This window comes from Vanessa cardui, chromosome 8, assembly GCF_905220365.1.
Source record: "Vanessa cardui chromosome 8, ilVanCard2.1, whole genome shotgun sequence".
Classification (NCBI taxonomy): Eukaryota; Metazoa; Arthropoda; class Insecta; order Lepidoptera; family Nymphalidae; genus Vanessa; species Vanessa cardui.
In genome coordinates this window covers 8,080,881-8,101,173 of record NC_061130.1, presented here as the reverse complement: position 1 = coordinate 8,101,173, position 20,293 = coordinate 8,080,881, and the positions used below count along the sequence as shown (strand labels likewise).

The following is a 20,293-nucleotide window of genomic DNA, read 5'->3' as shown; positions in this document are numbered from 1 at the left end:
CGAATGACAAAAATTTCAGTATAGAGAATACTCTTAGTCGGAATCAATTAATTATTAAATAATTTTATTATTATATACTTGAAACTATCATGAAGTATGATGTTGTCGTCCTTTTTTTTCGGCCACGTCGCAATATCTCAACCAAATTGAAAAGACTTATTATAGTACAAAAGTATAGGCGGAAATGCAGGTCTTTAATCCCTCACTCTTATAATAGAATGGGATAGCAAATTCGCCAAGACCGGATCAGACGCAGGACCGATGCTTTACATACTTTCTGAGGAATCGTACCTGGGCATCGTATCTCGAGATTATATCTAGCCACTATTGACTACACCACCGTCTAAAATGTAATCGTGATCGACTATTTTTCTACTTTAGACGTTTGTATACACTTTAAAATTATAATTCATGTGATAAAAAACCAAGTATTTCTTCATTATATCTTCATAAATCATTTTGATAAGATATTTAATCGATGTTTTTGTTCGATTTTATCACTATATCGCACTTTAATCCACAATTGTTTTAGTTCGAGATGCGTTTGGAGTTTCGTTACTTAGAATTTGGCGAAATTTGACATTAAAAAAGTAAAGTTTACTTTCAGCACATCGTAAGTATTATACATACATTACATACGCTTATCTTTGCATGCAATACCTCGATTAACATAACATAACATACCAGATTTACAGAGTTTTATTTATAGCTATAATCTCTCAGCAGTATCTCATCGACCTTATTAAAAACTTAACAAACTTAGGATAAGTACCCAAGAAGGTAATTTCAATTTAATAATAATAATTACACAAGATATGAGCCATTCAAATCGACACGTTGAGAATAGAAGGAAAAGTAGATATATCATAAAATGTTAATGTTTATTGATATGCTGATCATGACCATCGAGTGACCTACTTATTCGATTGGTTGCTTTCATTCTATCAATAAATACGCTTTATTTGATTGTTGTACTAAGAGCTTTTGTCAGAAGTTTTTATGGAGGCATTAATTAAACGATGTTGTCTTCTTCATTAATCTTAGTTGGTTTTTCGCTGCGCTAAGAGGGCACAGATTATTACGCGAATTCGTCAAATCAATTCAATTTTGAAGAAACCAAGACAGTAGTAATTTCCTTTTTAATCCTTAACCTAAAACAGTACAAACGATAAGAGGTTAATAAGGTAAATTATAAATAATGGTTAGTATTCTTATTCGGAACTGTAATATAATAAAATATGGCACTCACTTAAACTATTCAAAAGTTTATGTTTTTACATTTAATATATTTACATAAGAATGAACAAAATGTTAGCACATTTATTTTAGTACATAGTTGTACTAAACATAAACGTCAACAAACATTTAACATTACAACCGGGCTTTAGGAGGGACAATATAGTAAATAGAACAAAACAGTTTGTCTTCTTTGTCAGTCGAACATTAAAACCAATATGCCAGAAAGAGATAAATCAATTTTAACTAAACACTACAAATAATACTAAGAAATAAACATAAATGTATCAAAAAATATTTTATCATGTCTACTTGACAACACTAGACACTTGACACAGTAGATAACTACTAAATGCATAAAAGTAACAGGACATGTATTTACTTAATCATTAACGTTTTTTATACTTTTATAGACTTGCTAATTGATTCACCCTTCGGTCTATTGGTTTATAATTAATTCGTATCGTCGCATCGGGTGATAACGAGATTGTGACAGTGCACAAGAGAGCGGTTTAGTCTTCGAGCATACCCCGTGCACTATAATATTAGATATGCCCCACACAGTGGGTTGGTCTACCTTTAGATTCTCCGTCGTGGATGATATCAGTCAGCGGACATTGCGCATTATTTTTTCTGTATACACACAATAACTACTATTTTATAAATACACAATAATCTGTGATTCGTGAAATAACAAATTAATACTTATATACGATTAATATTCGTCACTATAATAAAAACTTTTTTTTGGAACGAACACACTAATATATTCATATATCGCATATTTCCTGATATATAACTATGATATTAATGTTAACGTAGTGGAAGGCGAACAAAACAGATACCGCAATCATTTATTACGAAAAAAACAAAATATCAACGATAACATTAATTTATTTGTTGATCATACAGCGTTCATTCTTATCAAGATAAATATAATTATAAATTTTGAAGGTTTGCAATTCTTAAATATTGACATTTAATTTATGTTATGTAGATAATAGTTTTAAAAGCCTACATAATGTAAATGTATAAACGCACAGAAAAATATGAGGAATAGATGAATGGTGTAAGATGAATTAGTACAGTACAGAATCGCCTGACCGGAAGCCGAAGATAAATATTTGATGAAAGTTTATCATCCTTTTACTACTTCTGCTACTACAACTTCTACAATTAGGAAAAAAGGTTAATTCATAGTTTTAAAGTCGCTATAGGATCGTAGTTGATTTCATAATCTTTAAGTTATCACTTCCGCAAAAAAATCAAAATTCCTGAAATGTAATTAAAAATAAAGCAATCAGTACTTGTGGTGATAATGAATGATAATTAAATACTATTCAGTATAAAAACTGTGCAAGTTGGATTGCGTAGAAATTTTATTATGGATTGGGAATTGGGAGAAACCTATTTTATCAATGTGTTCTTAGTCTAGTCAAGATCTATTTTATGCCTTTAAACGTTTTCCAATTTGTGCGTCCGTTGTGTTCTTACTTTATATGATTATTGATTTAATCATCGAATATCTATAGCACAAAAAATAAGTACTTGTTTAACCTCCTATGGGACAATTGCAAAGGCAAAATAACAATATCTTATCCACACGTCTTAAGTTCACCTTGAGAACACTGATTAAAAAAATAATTTATGACTTAGAAACTCGTAATAATATAATATATTACATTTAACTTTGTAAGAATGTAAGAATGTACAAAAATAAGTCTCCTGAAATTTGAACGTTAAACGATAACATTGACATGAAGTACATTTTCTTTTAACATATACGTCTGGTAAAGGGTCACCTGATGCTATGTGATTACCACTGCACATGTGTATTTATAGAAATATTAATAGTTTTTCATATTACCAATACGCACCCAATGTCGGAAACTACGATTTTATATACATATGTGGCTTTAGTTACATTGCTTCAGTCACCTGACAAACCGGAATACATAAAATAATAGGAATACAATAGCCAGTATTGCTACTTGGCGGTGGAATTTATAATGAATAGTAGGTCCTACCTACGTATGGTTTTACACAAAGCCATACAATCAAGTAAGTTTTGTGCAAAGCTTCGTGGTAACCTATACCCGCCCGTGTTAGTGCCATCTACACGTCACATATTCTAAAAATCAATAATTCTTTTAAAAAGCCATGACAATGGTGTTACTTGCCACAAGCACTAGGTTAGTGGTGCATTAGCAATAACGTTTTGGTAAATTTTGCTCATGCATCATTTGATTAGTCATAATCTCCTATGCAAATGTTCAGTAGTTTTCATGACATTGACGCACAAATGAAAAAAAAACGATTATCTATATAATAAAATGTTATAGAAAATAAACACTTCAATGTTGCTAAAAGACTAGTAATTAATGTTATAGTTTATAATTTATTAATTAATAGAGGTGATGGTCACGGCTAGACAAATGATACATGTATGCTATGCGAACCTTGGACTCAAGCTGATAACAAATCATCTAACAGATTTGTATTATTTTTTACGCATTATGATAACTAATCTACTATTGCTATTCATGTCATCATTATGTTTGTAATCTGAAGTGTTATTCTGTAATAAACCTCTTGGTATCTCACTCGAGAAGTGTAATGTTAAAAATCAACAAACGGCGTACACTATTGATACATATATTATTTAAATGTATTATTATATCTCATATCACTTGATGATATTCGCAATCTTATTCTATGTTGAGTTCTGAGTCTATTCTTATAGAATAGTAAGCTTTGAGTACTCGAAAAATAATATTTATGCATATTAAGTAGGTAGTCATCCAACTATAAGAGTACGCTTAAAAAATATATTTTAGTTGACCTTTATCTGAAACAAACACATAATAAGTTACAGTTATAGTATAGTCATCATTTTGATAATTTTTTTCTTCTAAATGTATGTAACAATACTTAATTAGTTCTAAGCTTTCACATAAAATTAACGTGCAACACATACAAACTATATTTTGATCAAAATATTAATTGCTATTATTAATTGATTTTGTTATTACAGGTGAACAATGATGTTTTAGTAAACAGATATGTTATTAACGCGCAAAAAGTGAAGACTAGAAAACGTCCTAACTGGGACGTTTGCTTTTAGTCGTTTTACGTAGTAATACGTTATTATACATCATAATTACGTAGTAATACGTTTTGCGTAATTAAAACATCTAGTTATCCCTTTTACTTATTGTTTTTATCAAGCTATCCTTTTTACTTTTAACGAAATGTAAAAATAAACTAAAATAAACTGTCCCCGGCGCGGCACACTTTTTTCTGTTGTTTAGTATGGGTATAACATATCTGTTTATTATATATATAGAATATCATTGCACGTGAATAAAATGCAGTTTATAATATTATTAAACAAATATTCCGCAAATCACAGAACATGCACAAACATACCAAATTTAAAAATAATAAGATATAGCGCATACAAGCTGTACGCGTATAAGTTTGAGTTATGACTCGTGCCTATTCCCAAAACCTTACCTCCAACCAACCTTGCTCCATCTTACATGCCCTCAATTTTTTAAGATTTGCGTAAAGCTAAATTAGTAGGTGCCTTTAGAAACCGAAAGGATGTCACATCACATAAACATTATTTCAAAAATCCAGCAATATAGATTAACGATTATTTTTATAAGACTGATTTTAACAAATGAAGATTAATATCTCTCTTTAGTATCAAATCTTTTTCATTAACTACATTGCATATGTCCTCATATTATCTCGGTCACGGCACACTATTTGTGTTACAATTAAACTATGGGCTGGCGAAGTCAACGCATCATATGATACCCCTATTAATAAATTACTTTCTAAGACCAAATACAATCAAATATCACATAAAAAAAAAAATAATCAAATACATTCGGTAATTTTATCGCAAGACTTTATTTTCTTATTTTATTAATTTACAACATCACTCAACATGATATTATTACATAAACACTTCAGCAGTTCAATAACTTACCGCCAAAATAAGTCCTACGTTGTCTTTTCGTAACATTAATTTGCTAATTAATAACCTTAAATAAATCAGACTGTGCCGGAGCAGGTAAGCAAGCATAATTATTATTATCTTAATATTTATCAATTACTCAAACAAAAAGTACTGAACACAGGCTCTCTTTCAATAGAATATTTAAAAAAAGTCCGAAATAAGTGTTACTGATATTTAATAAATTATTTATAAAAAATGCATATTTTATAAATGACTACATTTCTGTATAAATTAAACGCTGTATCATCTATAAAAATATGCTGTAAGATATTCCTACTAGTACGTAAATGAGCAACTAGCCTTCTCTAGAATGTATAGATAAAATGTATTTCTCTATAAATTAATTTAAGAAAAAACAAAAAACCAGGCTAAGTAGATAATATTAAGTTCATAATTTCATTTTATTTCTACAATGCTACATCGTTATAACGAATAAATACTAATACAATTATGAAGTGTGTTCGAATATTGAAAACAAAATTAATTTAAATTACGATTACTTTATTTTCAAAATTACCTATCAACATTGAAACCCGTCGCGCAAATTTTATTATACCGCGCCGCGCGCTTACAAAGAGTGGATGTATTGCACGTCGTCACGAGCTGCACTCACACACATTCAAAGCTTTTTTCAACGTAAGCTACCTCTCAGTACAGGTATAGCGCGACTAAGACATTTTGATCAAAAGTTATTACTAATTATGTATATTGACGTACATTAAATTTTTGATGTGTAAATATAATATAATCACGATGCTTTAAATCGATTGGCTTGACTATAATCAATGTGATTATACACGATACGCATTGACATGCATACAAACTGAAAAATAATATAAACTGAGAAATGACAATTGGAATATAATAAGTGCTCTTAAGAAATTACAACCGATCAACCCTAATTCCCATCCTTCTTAATAGATGAATTTACCAAAGTTCTTCATCGAACTATGCAAAATTTTATGTAAACTTTCACTCTCAACTTAACACCACTGGGTCCACAAAATCCACAAATTAACCCCCTTTAAAAATAAATTATGATAAATCCTCTTATTGTTCACTTACATTCCATTAATAATTCCTGTTCAAAATTTCATCCGACTAGATCCAGTAGCTGTGTATTGTGCTCATTAAATCATTTAAGACATGTATCATTTGTATCAAGAAGAGTAACAACAACAACAACAACAACAACAGCCTGTAAATTCCCACTGCTGGGCTAAAGGCCTCCTCTCCCTTTGAGGAGAAGGTTTGGAACATATTCAACCACGCTGTTCCAATGCGGGTTGGTGGAATACACATGTGGCAGAATTTCTATGAAATTTGTCACATGCAGGTTTGCACCGCTGAGCACGAGATGAATTATAAAGAGAAATTAAGCACATGAATCAGCGGTGCTTGCCTGGGTTTGAACCCACGATCATCGGTTAAGATGCACGCGTTCTAACCACTGGGCCATCTCGACTCGACAAACTAATTATGCTCGAAACGTCGGGATGCTTAAAAATAATTAATATACGCGATTTATCCGTTATAATTAGTTTTATTTAAATAATTATATGACTTAACGGAGAAGTATGAAATTAACATATTCTTCGATTTCATTGATTACGTACACTTACTTATTAATCTGAATCTATAAGAAAGGTTGCAGTTGCAGAACGTTTTGGATTAATGTCGGAGATGAGATCTATCTTAGATAAATGTACTATTGCAACTACTACTGGTCCTATTTTTTTATTATAGTTATATTTGCAAAAAAAAAAACAGAATTGATACGTGAATGTCCGTGGATAAGGAATTCAAGAAACATTAAATTTAGTTTTTATCTTTTTAAGTATGAGTAAAACAAATTATGTAGGGTTTAAATAGATTGTATAATTCGACTAAATAAATTTAGTATAGATTTGGTAATTTAACTGTTTTTAATATTATTGAGATCATATTAAAGTTGCAGTTAAAATTTCAGATGTGTCTGACCAAACGAAAATGTGATACTTTCATATTGCATTCAAACCCAAACTTCGTATTAAAGTCGTCTTATTTCTGAGAGATAGATTTCGCTTTTTGTACATCATAACGATCACCAGCAAAATGAACGTTGCGTAAAAGTTATGTCACATAAGTTGTTATTTGTTTTGTAATTTGTTTTGATTTGACCGCACTTACCGCTTACTTGGTTCAAAAAACACGCTACTGCGCTCTTTTAAAAGTTGACTGCGATTCTCATATTGCAATTATGTTTAAGTTAAATTTTATTGAAAATCATTACACATGACTAGTTTTAACTTGCGGCTTTGTATATGTTTGAGGATAACGTCAGGTATTCCATATCCTTTGCCCTGTTCTGTACCCATAAAGTGAAGACATTATGAAATATTTTAAAGTGTCTTTAAAATATTTCATAATGATCAGTTCAGCAGAGCAACGTGTAAGAGAACATACAAATAAAAAAATATCTTTGCATATTTTAAAATATCGTTTAGAATGACAATGTGACTAGTCTCATATGTTCTAGTTATTAGGTAACCGCCTTTAGCAAAAATGTAAATTGGAAATGTCGAATGCTATCGTTCGAAGTTTCCAATTTACATTTTTGAGGTTTCGGGTTCTCTTTTGCTGCTACTGACAAATATACATTTATTTGTAGAATGCAGATATAAAAAAAAAAAAACAAAAGATTCGAGCAAAAACGAAACATTGGCTTAAATAATAAAAGTTTTAAAAATACAAATATATTTAATTTTTTCACCTACAATTATTATAGAAGGAAAGATATATAACATTTAAAATAATAAATCATATCGAATACTGAAATTATAAACAAAACAGAATAACTCTTTTGCGAGTTCCTATAATTTTTTATCAGCTGTAGGAACAACTGATAAAATAATACGTTAACCTTGCTCTGTAGCTGATAGCGAGCGGCATTGGGCCTTAGTCAAACTTATTGCAGTATTTCTGCTCACACTGGGCGTAGAATTTACATGATATCAAAGTTTTCATTTTATGAATTATGTTATATGTACTATATTAAAATTTTAATTAAGTTATAGGTTCAACATCCACGGGTTTACTGTCGGCCATGCCACTTTTCCAGACTTGTGTTTTAATAAGTGTAGCGTATAAATTTATCTTTTCTAAACATCAGCAGATTTTCGCTGGACTAGTCTTATGGAAAGTCATGGCCCACAGTGAAAATAAATACATTTTTTTTACAATATAATTACGGTAAATAGGGAAACTTTCTAGCAGCTACATGTTTCTTTTGAATATATTTTATAAAATATAAATTACGATAAGTATGTTCATAGTTTCACACGAATTAAAAAAATAAGATAAGTGATAAAAAATTGAAATTAATTAAAGTAAAAATATTAATAAATTTAAACTCAGTACTTACACTCAACTTTTCATCAAGTCAACTCTTTTGTACAATTCGTACTCGTTTAAGATCAAGTAGTCAAACACATTTTTGCTCTTGTTATATCCGTTACGATTAGTCTACTCAATCACACATTAGAGATGTCTCTCTTATTAGGAGAAACATCTCAGAACTGCTCTCAGGATTGACCGCGTTAAAAGTACTACCTAAACACGTCTTACTACCACAGAAACTAAGACGCAAAGTGACTCATTATGAGACCTAAAACCTATGGTTTTCCTAAAATTAGTTTATAAAGTCATTATAATATTGCTTAACACAAATTGCGTAACAAGAAATAGTTGCGTTTAGTGTGAAGTGCAAAATAAACATAAAAATATATCTTCAATATGATTTTGTAACGCCGTTGTAAGAAAACTTGCGATATCACTAAATATATTCAATAATCAATTACCATAATTAAATCCACACTAAAAAAATATTTTCGAACAATTTAAACATACAATAAAAATTAATCGAATTGAGTAATTGTTGTGTTAACAGTACACTGTCGACTATTTTTTTGACGGTATCTATTTGACTTCAAGCCCCCAGAAGTATTGTATGTAAATTACACGCGTAACTAAGAATATTATCATAAGAGAACTGTATTTTCCTCTTATGAGTAATAGTGTTTCCCATGACGTCTATATTCCCAAAATACTTCTGAAAATCTGGCACTGCATCAAGTATCTTCACTTCAACACAAAAGGAGATAAATGTAATTTATGCATATATAAAAAATATATTCCGCTTGCATTGACATTATTCATCCTACTTATTTATTTACATTAATCAATCCAAGAGTTTAAATAGATATGAAAAATAATTTTTAGCCAAGTTTATCTTTCAATCGTTTCGAACATAAAATTAAATATTATTCCAAACATACACTACAAAATTTACATAAACAAAATAACATATTAACTCTCTTATGTAATCGTCTTTCTTATTTTCAACTATTATACAAACCTAAAATATTCGGAACGCCGGTCATTTGTTTCTGCTTATTAAATAATGTTCTATATTATTATCAACATGGCACTTTATAAGGCGGTAAATAATGCTCAAAAGTATTAAACATTATTTTACCGATCAGTTTACAATTAATCAAGCTAAAATTAACATTAGCTACACATATAGGATTTTAGATATTTCAGTGCAAATCTAGTGATGTTAGAGCGACTGAGTAACGTTCAGCAACAACTTTTAGACATACATTTGTACTGAAAATAGACTGACGTGTTCCATACGATACACGCAGACGCGCCATTGATATTACACGGATCAATACTTATTGCATACTTTGCTATAAGGCGGTCGCCGTACGAAAGCGGACAGAACGCCGGCCAGTCACAACTAAATAGCCGCGTAGTGCACTTGTGCGGTTGTGAATACTGAGTAAATATTAATCGACTTACTTTCGCGCGTGTACACTAACTACGTGAAAGTTATCAACCCGGATGAAATCGTCGTCATGAGATCGAATAAGTTCGTAATATTTTTTAAATTTTCATTTTTTTTTATCATATTAGATGCATGTCTTTTTAGAAATTTTCGATTAAATTATATAATTTTAATCTAAATATAGGCGTCATTTATAAATTATAGTATTGGTTAAAATTAGTATTACAATTATGATTAATGTCTTCTTATAAAAAGTTTTACAAAAAATTAATTGTTTCTAATCTAATAATATTCTAGTAATCGGCTGCAATGACATTAATATTTTATTGAAATAGAGAAAAATTCGTGGATTTACAATCGAGACAATGACTCAATAATATTTTTACGTACCTCCACTATCGATACTTCGGTGTATTAAGCCCATATATGTATTGTAAAATAATGTATTCCCATTTTAAAGTCTTTATATGAATAATGGGGGCGTTTTCAATGATTTGGGATACTGTTGCGGCAAATGGAACTTAAGGTTTTAATGACTTGTATAAATTTATAATTATTATATGAAACCCACTGTTAATTAGATATACTTTATACGTAATATTTATTAATATGTACGTACAAATACAAAATAACAATGATTTTATCGTACCCAATTAACTCAGGGTTAATACACTAATATTGTTAAACTTAATTAATTATATTATTCTTCATGGCTGTTAAGATTAACCTAAATAAACAAATTTGATTCTTCACCTAGTTACTCTTCTTACAAGTTTTATATAACCGCTGCGACCACAACGTCCATATATCGCGTGTATATTATTTACATATTTAATACTATTATCTCATTCTGTTATAGAAAAAAAGTTCACAAAATATTACCTAACAAGGCTTATCAGACATAAAATAGAATATTTTTTTCCTTTAATTCGCATTTAAAAGTATAATAAATTATTCAGGTTGTTATTTTCAAATAACAGTAGTAATCTAAAAAGTATCTTCACACGCCCGAATATATATAGTTTAACGACTATTTTAATTAATTACTAATGCAAATCAATTATTTCATACTAAAGTTAGAAGTGTTATAACGCTGCAGAATAGTATTGTCAATTGCTCAACTCACATATAGAGTAAAGTTTCTTTTACATTTAAATGCATTAATTAAAAAAATGCAATGTTTACTCGCTCCCGTCTAGCTCGTATATCCACTTAGCCCACAACGCTAAAACATTAATCGCATAGTGGTCAAAACCTTTTATTTATACCTAATTCTAATACTGCTTTACATTGATTGTTCACTTCATATAAAATGGCATTCTAATCGCAATCTATACTTAATACAATAATTGCGAATGTAACTATAAGTCCGGGTATGATGCTTTCACGTCTAAACAATTGAACCAAATTAATAAAACTTTGTATAAAGCGAGTTTGAATCCCTTGGAAGTTTATAGGCCTTTTATATTTAAAACCTACGACAGCTGACACGCAAAACTAGTTGACAATGTATGTTTAAATAAAAAATTATAAAACATCGAACGTTCTATTATACATATACGAGTAAATGGAAAATCTTTAATAATTAATTAAGAAATTCTTCTTCTCTTGAAGATTTACTTCTTTTTTCAAATACCCTGCATAGTTGTTTTTATACATTCGCGATGTATGTTACTCTTTCGAATTCACATATGAATTCGGTTTTTCGTTCAGATGATAAGATTTAATTGCATCCACAAGTCGACTGCTTGTACCCGATGGGATAACAGATCGCCAGATGCAGAAGTACAACGAATTATGTTATATATAATTTAGTGAATTATTATTATTTTTAATAATGTTGCTTATAGACAAATTAGCATATTTGGATTCTAAAAAATTACGAACGGGTATTCTGTCTTTACAATATCTCAATCCACTTAAAGGATAAATTTTCGAAAACACTAACTCATCCTAAATTATACGTATATAACACATAATTCAAAAAATCTTTAACTTTCATTAAAAGCAGCTTAAGATAAGATAAATATACTTTATTGTACACCTAAACAAAAAAAAATACAAGAAGCTACACAACAAAATAGAAAACACGGTACAAAAGGCGGTCTTATCGCTAAAAGAGCGATCTCTTCCAGACAACCTTTGGATAGAGGACATTGAATACTCTAAGAAAGGGGTTCGGAGGGAGCTTAATTAAAAGAATTTAAATATTTAATTTTAACATTGAAAGTTTTATATCCTATTTAATTTCCTTAGGAGACGAATTTGAAAAATTCTTCATTCGTGCTCTTTAAGTTCCATCAGAAAATAGTTGTGCCAATTTTCAACCGTTATACTCGTTAGGGCTGAGCGTTTTATGGCAACAGCTAATTAAAAAAATATTAAGTTTATTAATAACGAATAATGTTGCCAGGAATGTCATGAAAATTCAAAATGTAAAAAAATATTCTACCAACATTTCGTTAATGACATTTCATTGAATCTGTCTGTCAAACTTCAGTGCTGCGCATTGACTTTTACTGAAAAATATTTTTCAGTAAAAGTCATTAAATACAAATTACGCCAAATATATTCTTTCATGAAATCCGACAAAGGATAATCAGAATTACAAGGTAATTTTATTTATAAGATTATAAATTTGATAACGCTAGAAGTTATTTTAATGAATTTTTAAATAGGTATGTTCTTTGTTTACTTTACGTTTTGCTCTCTGAAATATATATAGAAGTCATTCTAGAATATTTTGTAATACCTACATTATATTTTTTGTACAGATTACACGGCTATCTTGCTAGAAGATCAGCAGCTCTACCAAAAATTCGTATTGTGTTCGTACTAAGCATAACTCACAAGTTTATAAAAAAAAATATTTACTAAAAGGGTATTTGACCCTTTATAAGCAAATAACATTGGTTAAGATTTACGCGTTCTTCCATTAAATTATTATAATAATTATTATTATTGAAGGAGAAAACAATAACTACGTAATAATAGTTACTGTAACATCGCGATTAAATTTCACGTATCTAATTTTAGTTGTATGCATTGCGTATGAGTCACACAGATTTGTTACACTTCATATTGTTTAGTTTCCACCCGCGTCATATGGTTTTTATAATTGATGAAATGATTCATAACTTTTTTTATAAATTTAGTTAAATTACCTACATTATTGTAACACCCAAAAATATTAAAGTTGCTATTCAATGCAAAAAGTTTTGTGTCCATTAAAAATAGTTATTCATAAACAATACATCATACTCTTAAGACCTAAGTTTTTTAACCATGTCTACATACATTTAAAATATACACTTAACAACGAGTTTATAAATGTAATTTGTCTTGACTTTTTTGGTTATTATGCAGCGGAAAATATTTTCAACTAAATGTGTTCTTTAATTATCAGTGTGTATAATTTTTCAGCATTCATTTCGATTTTTTCTACCTACTCGTTCCTAAGAGCCAATTGGTCCAGTTGTTAGGAACCAGTAAACCTTATGATTGCAAATTCAAATACTGGCAAACACCACTTCATGTTCTTAATTTGAGGGCAATGAGAGGGCACCTAATGTTCTTAAATGAATGAATTATATTTATAATTCATTCATTCAAGAACATTAGGTGCCTTACTTATATTGTATAAAGTTAATATAATTAGTATTGTATTATTTTCTGAATGTATATATGTAATGGTATAAAATAAAATATTACTGTATATTGGTGCAGAAAAAAAAATCGCCTTATAATATAAAATATATAATAAAATAAAATAGCACGCGCTTTCCCGGCTTCCTGTTGAACATTTTCGTCACGTTTTTTCCATCGAGTTTCGTCATTGAAGGTTTTTTTAATGAGCTTAAGAAGCTGTTAAAATTATAAATTTTAATTTTTTAGAATATCCGTTCCGCGATATTATGCTGTTGAGAAAAGATTTGATACTTTTTATTTGAACAGACTATGTTATGTTTTTGTTTATACATATTTGAAAACCAGGCCGATATTGACCCTTTTTAATTCATTTACTGAATATAACAATAGAGCTCCTGTCAAATATTTAGAGTTGCCTTTAAAATATAAGACGTCTCTAAATCGTTGTAAATAAATAGCGAATTTATTACGTTTTTTTTGTAGTAGTCGTATATCTCTGCTTATTTAAATTAATATGGCAATATACATGTTTTTATACATTTTTATTTTATTACGCGTTTAGTTTAGTCTCACTAAATTATAAACTTATTTTTTTTTCTTTTCTGTCTAAATATTGCTAAAGTCTTAGTAAATCATATCAAAAACGATGACATTACAAACTATTTGTTTAAAAAAAACTTACCTGAATTTTTACTTAAACTTTTACTTACTTTAATTTACTTAAAACATATCTTTAATTTCGATAAATAAAGACAACAAAGAAAATATTTCAAATTATTGTTATTTAAATATACTAAATTGATCAGATACTTTAAGACGCTAATTGAAAGTATAAAACGTTAGATATGGTTTTTTAAATATCTTGTGATACATCTAAAACGACTATTTTTGGACTATTTTAAAACAGGTACTACATTTATTACTACACTCACAAACATATTTTATTAAGTTATCGATTTTTTTAAGATTATATAATTATTTACTATGACTTTTCTGTAAAATCGTAACGAAACGTAAGCATTTGAGTAAACGCTTAAAAGACAAACCGCGTTTCAAAATTCGTGTACGTAACTTAGTTTGTCTACATATATAATATGTCTCTTGTACATCCTAAAACAATAAGATACAATAAATAAATTTACATCTTTATAATACTTTATCAAAGTAATAAATCGATTGACTAAAGATTTAAAAAAACTTATATTACTTATTTGATACTTATATTTATTAACTTTTACGAAGAATACATTATTCGGTCCAAGAAGCCATGCAGATTTTCCTGCTTCGGTTATACAATAATTAATAAAACAAGAAAATAAGCTCTCGTCATAACGGGCTTAACCCTATCATTAAGTTTTTTTGGAAGTCCAAATATATCATAGTGTAGTTAGTATATGATAACACATCGATCTTAAAGGTTGAGATTTAAGTCGTTTTGTAAGTATAAGATACCATATATTGTACAAGATGGTAAAACCAGTAAAATAAAAACATTTTTTTTTATTTATATACGGACTGTGACAAGTGTAACAATGTGTAATAAATGGAATTATTATGAAAGTAAATAAATAATATTTATTATGTTCTGTCATATATAAAATGTCAATCGTTTGAAATATGCAGCATGTTTACAAACAAACGGGGCAAGTTTATAAATGATTGCTCACATGCACTCAGCTGATGATCAGCAGCAGCAGTTATGACACCCCTTATACAAACAATCCCATAAATTAATGTTCAAATTATTAATGAAATAGAACTCTCTAAGCAATACAAGTAATTATTTTACAGTACATGTAGCAAGATATTTAAAATAATAATTTTAATTAAGTATTTTTTTTAAATCATATCACTTCTTAAAAACAAGCTTATGTCTAATCCGTTTGATGTAACGAAACGCAATTCAGTATATTAGATTGTATTGTCGCTAATAACAACGGTCTATAAAAAATGCTACTCGATCTGGTTGAAAATATGCTCATATTATGTAAAATAAGACACGATGATATCGTTCGATTAGACTGACGAATTAAAAAGATCACTTGATGTGATCGTGAAAAAGTTATTTCGTGTACCATTTTATTAAACGCGTTCTTTACTCGATTTTAATATCTCTGAAACTAGTGTCCCAAATTATGACTTTTAAATGGTTCGAAGTTCAAAAGTGTTATCAATCAAAACATTTCAAATTATTACATATTTTGATAAGGGTAAAAATAGAATAACAGATGAATCAAACTACAGTTACAATATTTTTTACTGCTTCGAATGAGATTTACCTTAAAATTTTTGAATGCGTTTCAAAAATTACGAAATAAAACATCGCGTCAGAGATTTGTGGCGAATCTATTTCTTATCAATCGCCACAAAGAACACAAGTTCAAACACTGCCAAATACTAATCAAACCAGACAATAAAAGACGGAACTTCAATGAACCAAATAAACTGTTATAAGTAATGACTAATTATAAGCACAAACTGATAATTATAATGACTTTATATTATTCACTTTGTTTACAGATCCGTGACCAGTGGATTATATGCGGTTTGATTCTGAACTCGAAAGAACATATTGATCTAGAAAAGTTAGTGTAATTAAAAAAAAGATTAACTTTCAATTTTAAATTGGTGTTAATGTATCTGTGATTTGAAATTGGAATGTAATATATTAACATTTACTGTGAAAAGAAATAAAAAATAAAACAATGACGCCCGGTGTGAAAGAAGGACAGTGTATGGAACTGAGTAACAACAACGTTACTCCTTTGCTACCAAGGACGTCGGTTTGTTTGGAGTTTAAGAACATAACATGTTCGATAAAAACTTTCTCCCTCAGCAAATTCCGGTTAGGTGAGTACTTCACTTTCAATATTTTTCAAGTGTGAAAAGTTAAACAATTGCAATGAATCGATGAAAATGAAACTCCCGACAAAATACTGTCGAGTCCGTAACCGTATCGTATATAAAACTATTACGGGTACTACTGTATTTTAATCGATGTATTGCTATTTTTATTACTAAGTCTCATATCTAAAATAAATAACTAGAATTTAATTGCGATTTAGGTGATTAGTCACATTGCGCTATTGGCGTTTTACTTGCAAACAATGGAAGAAATAAATCACATCGCGGATTTAAAGATGATGAGACGCGTTATGAACTTGGTTTTTTGGTTATATGTGTATGTTCTTTGTGTTAAATATGAAAATATTTATTCATAACATTTTAATTCATGGTTTTGCCCAAAAGGAAAGTTTTTAAATAAGGAAAAAATAGCTAAAACTATACCATATCTTGTAGTAACTTATTGCCTGGTCTAATTTAAGAAATCTCTTAAAATTGAAAATACTATATATTTACTTTATTTATTATTTTGTAAGGACTTTAAATGGAACAAACAGGCGCAAATCAATTGAAGACAATTGATGGCATTTTACATTCCTCGTCGTTAAGACTTGTCAGTACTTGTACATGTATAGCTTAGCTTACTTGAAATATTTTGGCGCAGACGTAGTTTTTTTATATAAAAATAAAGCAAAATTATTTTTGAACCACATTAAGTAAATAGTCATGCATGGTCATCATATTCATTACAATGAACACTTTAAACTCGTTAATAATTTATTTAATAAACTCATTAGTACTAAAGATATAAAAATAAGAAATGTTATTTTTTTCCAAAAGTATACTTTTTAAAAGAAAATTATTCTATTATTTACGTTTTATTAAAATAAAATAATATTTGTTAAGGTTAACTTTCCTTCGATATTAATTCAAGTATTAATTTATTATTAAACAATAAATTATAATAATAATTTTACTTAATAATTATATCCTAAGTTTGGCTGCTCTTTCTTTGGCTGACACCGACTTACTAAAGGTCAGCTTTATTCTAAGCGTTCTTGAAATCATATAGCATGGTGACGAAAAACAGGAAAGTTATTTGTCATCCCTACGCTAGTGTACTGTAGTGAAGTGTTTGTGTTTTTTTTTTATTTAATAATAAAATAAACAAACAGTTAGTGTAATAGAATACTATATTGGGAAGTCGACTAAAAAGATAAACAATCTAATTAAAAATAGCTAAACAAAAAATAAAAAAGACTATCAAGTCTTCTAATTAGCCGACTTTGACTTAATGACCGAGTTGGACTTCACAACATTTCTTTCGCGTTACAGTTTTTATATATTAGACATGTAGACGGGTCAATGGGTCGCCGATAGCAAGTGGTGGCCACTGTTCATACTGTCGCAGTCCATAGACATTGACGCCAATGCGCAAGCAACTAAAATGTTATAGCCCTTGTGCTTGCAGTTACGTTTTTACAAACTTTGGAACTATAAGCAATCTAAAAACATTAACCATAATCCTCATTTGTGTCGTGGTATTACTGAATGGTAATTTTATAACATTAATTTATTATATTTATAATACTTTTACAAATATAATAAATTACTTGAATAAAAAAAATCGATGTAATGATATGTACAATTTCCTCTTGCAACTGTATTGCAATATGCAATTACGTTTACATATATAAAAAGGTCGTCATAATACAGTAGGAAACTAATTTCACATTAATTTCCTCCAATCGATATTATGTTGAAAGGAAAATTCATATAAGTATTTAAGGACACAAGATGATATTATTTATACATTAAACGCATAATTAGTATAGATATATCACGAAGGCACGCTCCTCCTTGTTAATTAAGAGTACATCAACGAATATAATCTAATTTGCTTTTTTTTTCTTTATTACATTCGTCATCCTACGCACACTACGACATATTGTAATTACGAGCGTCACACATACCAATGCAAGCCGATAATTTAATGTTAAGGCGCGCTTCGTGAGTGAACAGATCTATTTACAAATAATGGTTATTTTTATGCAAATAATGCCAGTCTGATATTTAAATAACCAGCGACTCGATCCTGATGCGCACCGTTGCAATTTTTAAATAAAGATTATGATAAGTGCGCTTAGCAAGAAAATATTAACTAGTTATATTTATTACATAATGTTGATTTATTTATTTTTAGTCATAAGTGAGAATTACGAATAATATATAGATTAGTTTATTCGTTCAGTTGCATATTTATTGAACAATAGATTCGTCATTTTACCTGTCAAGGTCAAAATTATACTGTTACAGTTATCCAACCAACCGTCTCGTATGGAACATTTTTTTGGTTGCACTTAATTTGGAGTCTATGATATCTTCTAAAGAATTATTTAACAAACTTAAATACGCCTTAACAATAATTCTGGAGACCCCTGCGGTTAATGTGTAACCATATCAGTGGGTTTAAAATCTACACATTTATTGATAAGTATAAATTCCTCGAATAAATGTCATATTATAGAAAATGTATTATATTTGGCTATAAGGCAAGAGTGACACCAAAAATGTTATTGTATTGTTATAACAGTGATTTAAAGAATAAACATCACAAGAAAATTCTCTTTTTTCCGGCCTGGAAAGGTTGTAAATCTCCGCTTATGGCGTATGGCTTTAATATCCATATAATCCTTACTCTTGACTCACTCGCTTTATTTATAAAACCACATTAAAATCCGTTGAGTAGATTAAAACTTAGTTTTAAATAATGTAAAGATAATATGTACGCATTAATTATTTTAAGGGTATTCAACGTGGGCTCAACTCACACCTGGCTTTCTGGTGTATTGCCAATTAATATTTAAATATATGAAGATAATCCCATAGGCAGCTTACTCTTTAATTAACGAGCCATCTTTCTAAAGTCTAACATATTAGAGAGATGATAATAATATTCTTTACACATAATACTATTAATTTGTACGAGTACATTTTTTAGATTATTAAGTATAAATTAATTCAAGAAGATATTCTTATCATCTTGACTTTATTTGGTCTTTGGTCAATAACTTTTGTAGTTATTACGTAATCGTTTTTTTTGCTAATATTTTATCTTACATAAACTTTAATTAGAGGATTAATTAACATTAGGAATTGAATTGATAAGATAATACAATACTTAAATAAAATGCAACAGGTGTGTGTGAATTCGTATATATTTAGATAAAAAATTATCATAGCTTCGTAAAAGTGTCTTATTGTGAAAAAAATTTAAATTAATATTTTATTATGTACTAGCAACCCATGGCTTCGCACGGGTGCAATACTGACACTAAATATACTACAGAGTTTGTTTATTGAAGACATCACAGTAGAAACTTCAAAAATTATCATTGTATTTTTACTATATTGTCCATGCTATTTATACAAAAACCTTCCTCTCGAATCACACTATCTACTTAAAAAAACCGCATCAAAATCCGTTTATGTAGTGATATAAACAAAGAAGACTATTATCATTCATCTCTGGTCTATAAATATAAATGTATGTATGAAAATAAATAGAGATAAGCGGTAATGAGCATGGACAGAGGTTTTCTATAAAAAAATAATATTTTTTTTTGGAAGGTTTGCACCCTCGGGATCTTTAGCCTTATAAACCCTTTATCATCATAGCATCAGATAATGAAATACTTGATTGT

General features: G+C 29.0%; 2 protein-coding genes across 3 annotated transcripts in view; one reads left to right on the top strand and one right to left on the bottom strand.

Moving 5' to 3' along the window:
• The window catches only part of LOC124531707 (neural cell adhesion molecule 2-like), a 58,888-nt gene that overhangs the window by 9,494 nt on the left and 29,101 nt on the right, over positions 1 to 20,293 (bottom strand). The gene's annotated exons all lie outside the window — the stretch shown is intronic.
• Positions 10,007 to 20,293, top strand: part of LOC124531705 (ATP-binding cassette sub-family G member 1) — a 35,197-nt gene continuing 24,910 nt past the window's right edge. The window contains exons 1-2 of the mRNA XM_047106204.1: positions 10,007 to 10,181; positions 16,266 to 16,595. Of these exons, the coding sequence (XP_046962160.1) occupies positions 16,451 to 16,595 (145 nt within the window). The 5' untranslated portion in view covers positions 10,007 to 10,181; positions 16,266 to 16,450. The remainder of the gene's footprint in view (positions 10,182 to 16,265; positions 16,596 to 20,293) is intronic.